Genomic DNA, 4,320 nt, shown 5'->3' with positions numbered 1-4,320 from the left:
TACCTAAAAATAAGACACAATCATCATAGAATATCTTGAAAAGAAGCTATCCATTTTAATAATATATCATATGAAGACAAGGTACAATAATACCAGCAATTGCTAGTGAAAGCTTAGTGTTCAGAGAGTTCAGATTTAATCACAGATCCAACTGTGAAGCATCGATGTCTGATTCTATATCTGTCACTGTCACTTTCCTTAACCAAACCAACATACCTTAGATCAAAGCAATCAGTTACTTTATTTGTTCAATTAAATATGAAATTTAAGAAAGAAATACTTTTATCACATATCAAAATTATCCTAGAAGGTATAATCTAAAACATGTCATGACAATTTATAACTATAAAAATATTTCATTAAGTGCGATATGAAAAGTTTCAAATTAATAAATTTTTAGATATAGAGAGATATCTTTTTTTTGGAACATATAATAAATTTAAAAATTATTAAGTACCATATAAAATGAGAAGAGATACTTTGGTGTAACTGGTAAAATTGTTGCCATGTGACTAGGAGGTCACGAGTTCGAGCGTGAAAATAGCCTCTTGCAGAAATACAAGGTAAGATTGCATCCCTTGTGCTTTGGTCCTTCTCCGGACCCCGTGCATAGCAGGAACTTAATACAACGGGCTGACCTTTATCATATAAAATGAAAAAAGTATTTCGATATATAATACTTCTAAGATAACAAATTTTAGGTTTCATTAATTTGTCAATCAATATTAAACAAACAAGCATAAAAGATACAGCCCATGAAAAAAAAACATAGAGATTAATAACTCAGTTGAATAAAAACTCATGTTACAAAATTCTTAGATATTAAATTAAGATTAAAACTCTCTCTTCTAACAAAGAAATTCTATTTTTTTTTTTCTCCTTTGCAAAGATTGAGCTTCTTCTAACAATTACATGAGTGGACTATTGAGAAGTCCATGCCAAGAAGAACCTCCAAATCCAGTATTATTCCAATTTTGCCCTCTGTTTGAAGCTTCAAAATCACTCATATTGTTCACTTCTCCATTAATTTGCCATGGAAATCCCCACAATATTCTATTATTCTCACCTTCTCTTGCTATATTGCACATTTCTTGTTTCACAATTTTGCCTCCACTCATTTCTTGATCATAATTCATTCCCATTTCTCCATTTTGTACCTGCCCCATATTGTTGTCATTACTTCCAATAATATTCCCATAGTACAAATTTTGGTACTGAAATCCATTTGGAGTTTCAAGAAATCCACCCCTTAGTGTATCAAGAAAGCTAGAAGGGACAATATTATTCCCATGATTATTATACATCATTGACATATTCTCATTTTCTTCAATTCCCAAATTCCCATTTGCTTGTTTTTGGAGTCTAGCAAATGCTAGACTCAAATCACTTGAAGAATCATAAGAAGTTGGTGTGATAGAAGATATTGGATTATTAGGGCTATTAGTCAAAGACTGATCTTGACTTCTCTTTGAGGATATTCTTTTGTTTTTTCTACAGCCACCACCAACTGGAACATTTCTAAGTGTACCACCTTTGGTCCAATACCTTCTACATGATTTGCAAAAGTATCTAGGTTGAGTTAGACTGTAGTTGTTGTAGTAGCAAAATTTTGTGTTGGTTGAGTCACATCTTGGACATTTTTGTGCTTGTTCTGCAGCTGGCCTTGGTTTCTTTTCTTGATCTTGCTTTGTGCAAACTAACATGCTTTCTAGTGTTTGGGATGACATTTCCTGTAAAATCACAAATTAAAATGAGAGATTAGAGTTTAATTAAACTTACTTACATTGTTGATCGCAAGCTTATAAATATGAGGAGGATTGCAGTAGGTTAACAGTTATCGTAAAACCAATATAATTAATTTGCGATGAACCCTTACAACACATAAAATAATATCAATAGTAAACGAAATTCAAAATACCTAGCTAAAAGATGTTCGTACGGATATTTAAACTAAAAAGAAATTAAGTTTACATGTTTTCAAGGATTTACGGATACCTTGCTTTTACATTAGTATCACTTTAACTCAAAAAAATGGTATTTGAAACTTGAAACTATGTTTGGCCGTGAATTTCACTTAAAAGAAAATATTGTTGTTTTATGAGTGGAGAAAAAAGTTTTTTCTGAAAATTTGGAAAACTGATTTTCGAAAAATCTCCAAAAACTGTACAAAATTTCATGGACAAACACGTTTTTTGAAAAAAAAAATTGAAAAAGGAAAAAAGATATATATGGACAAAATGGTCCTTAGATTGCATACCAACAGAAAACAAGTACAACGGAAAACAATTGAAAACTTGTTCATTTGATCTTTCTTTTCCTTCCCTTGAATTGCAAAGTAGAGCACAAAGTTTTGAGCTTTCTTCCTTTTCACAATTTTTGTGGAAATGAAATTTTCATTTTCAGAAAACATTTCTTTTTTTCCTTGAAGCTATGAGGAAATTACTTGAAATAAAATGTAGTTTACACTAGATATCTTTCCAAATTCTGAAGCGTTTACAAAAACCATTTAGAACTAACCCTTTGATATAACTCCAAACTAACTAAATTCATAGAAATTGAGAACTTAAAAACTAAAATTAAAGCAAAAAGTGTAGTAGAGATCATCAAGTGATCAATTAAAAGAATTGGTGCTCTAATCTTGAGAAAAGCTAGTATTTTTGCTGAAGGATTTAACTACAAATTTTACTCCATATATTAGTATACATATCTGATTTTAGCTTTGCCCACAATTTCCCATATTTTCTTCTAAAAAAGACAAGAACAAAGTGAAACAATATAGAAAGAAACAAAGAACACACATACAAAACACACACAACAGAGAAAAAGGACAATTTGGTGTACTAAAATCCCGTTATACACGAAGTCCGAGGAAGAATCGGATCACAAGGGTCTAAATGTACGCAGCCTTACCGACATGAACAAATAAAAAGGAAGAAAAAGGAAATAATAGAATGTAGCAGTAAAATAAGCAAAACAAAGAATGAAAGAAAGAAACCATCATTTTGTTTTTCTTAAGGTAACACTAATATTTACCTGTTGATGATGATGAGCACTAGAAGGATCCATTCATGCACATCAATCAGCTGCACCTCACAGACTGTGTAGATATATCAAAAGAACTTACAACTCAAATTCTCCAAGTTGGTTTTTTCTCGAAAGAAAAAGACAATAGATTGATCTATGAAACTTCAAGAAAACCAGAAGGGGTTGATTTGTATACAGAGAAAAAGAGGAGAACTAATGCAAAAGTAAAGAAAAACTTGTAGCCGTCTCTCTCAATCTCTTTGTGTATATATAGAGAAAAAAAAAGTGAAGGAGAGAGAGATATTGAAGGGGGGGGGGGGTTGTCCAAATTTTTTTGGGGGGGAGGGGGGGGGTCAGAAATAAAGAATAGAAATAGAATAGCGTAATGATTACAAGGAAGTGAACGAGAAATGTGTGTATCTAGGCATCTTAGCACGCAGTTAAAGCTATATTCAGACATAGATAGTGAGAGAAAATGGAAATTTCTAGTGAGAGTTTTTACATTTTTCATTTTGTTTTCTTCGTATTGCATGCATACGCAATGTAAGAACAAAGGTTTCTTTTTCTTTAAGTATTTGAAGTTCAAAATTTACTATATATAGCTCCATTCATCTACATTTATGTTGAATAAATTGTATGACAAAGCATATTTCCTACGAAAAGATTAGCCATTTTCATTAAGAGTAAAAAAATCTTAACCATCTTAGAAAAGTACGGGTAAATAAGTAATTTTATTAACTTTTTACCTGAAGTTCGGTATCCAAGGGCAAATTTACTGTTAAGATATGATGCATATGAAATTATGAACTCATGGTCTTTTCTTCTATAGGTATTTTATGTGCATATTTTCTAGAATTGATCCAATATTATCTACCGGTCTTATCCTGAAACTCTAAAGGGTGCATTTGGTAAATGCTAAGTTATTTACCCAAAGGAATAGCGTTCGAATCTAACTTAATACTTTTTTTTTCTCTTTTCTTTAATAGAGCACAGTGTACTCGATTCTAGAAATCTTAGATTCGCCTTTATCGATAACTGTTTTAGGACCCGCATATACAAAGCCACGGAAAAAGGATCTGCTTGAGTATTAAATTTTACTCTATCAAAGGTGACTCAACTCCGAAAGTTCGAACCCAAGACTTCTAATTACGAGCACATATTCAATAAACTACAAGTAAGGCTTAGGTCTGTTTGTGGGACCCATTTGAGTGTGAAATGCAAGTATATATGTGGGCCCTATCCTGCCTGGAGCTGCCCAATTCTTTGGTCCCCACTTACGCACTACATTAGATATTA

The 4,320-nt window shown here is 31.9% G+C and overlaps 1 protein-coding gene across 1 annotated transcript; it reads right to left on the bottom strand.

Annotated features, from left to right (window-relative positions):
* Window positions 1-688: 688 nt before the first annotated feature.
* LOC109209755 (dof zinc finger protein DOF2.1-like) lies at window positions 689-3,269 on the bottom strand. The gene is made up of 2 exons (XM_019373082.1): window positions 3,034-3,269; window positions 689-1,730 (listed from the first exon to the last, which is right to left on the bottom strand). The coding sequence occupies exons 1-2, from the start codon at window positions 3,064-3,066 to the stop codon at window positions 909-911; spliced, it is 855 nt and encodes a 284-aa protein (XP_019228627.1). The 5' UTR covers window positions 3,067-3,269; the 3' UTR covers window positions 689-908.
* Window positions 3,270-4,320: the final 1,051 nt, after the last annotated feature.

The sequence above is a fragment of the Nicotiana attenuata genome, unplaced genomic scaffold (genome assembly GCF_001879085.1).
Source record: "Nicotiana attenuata strain UT unplaced genomic scaffold, NIATTr2, whole genome shotgun sequence".
In the NCBI taxonomy this organism is placed as follows: domain Eukaryota; kingdom Viridiplantae; phylum Streptophyta; class Magnoliopsida; order Solanales; family Solanaceae; genus Nicotiana; species Nicotiana attenuata.
This window is presented reverse-complemented; position numbering and strand designations above follow the sequence as displayed.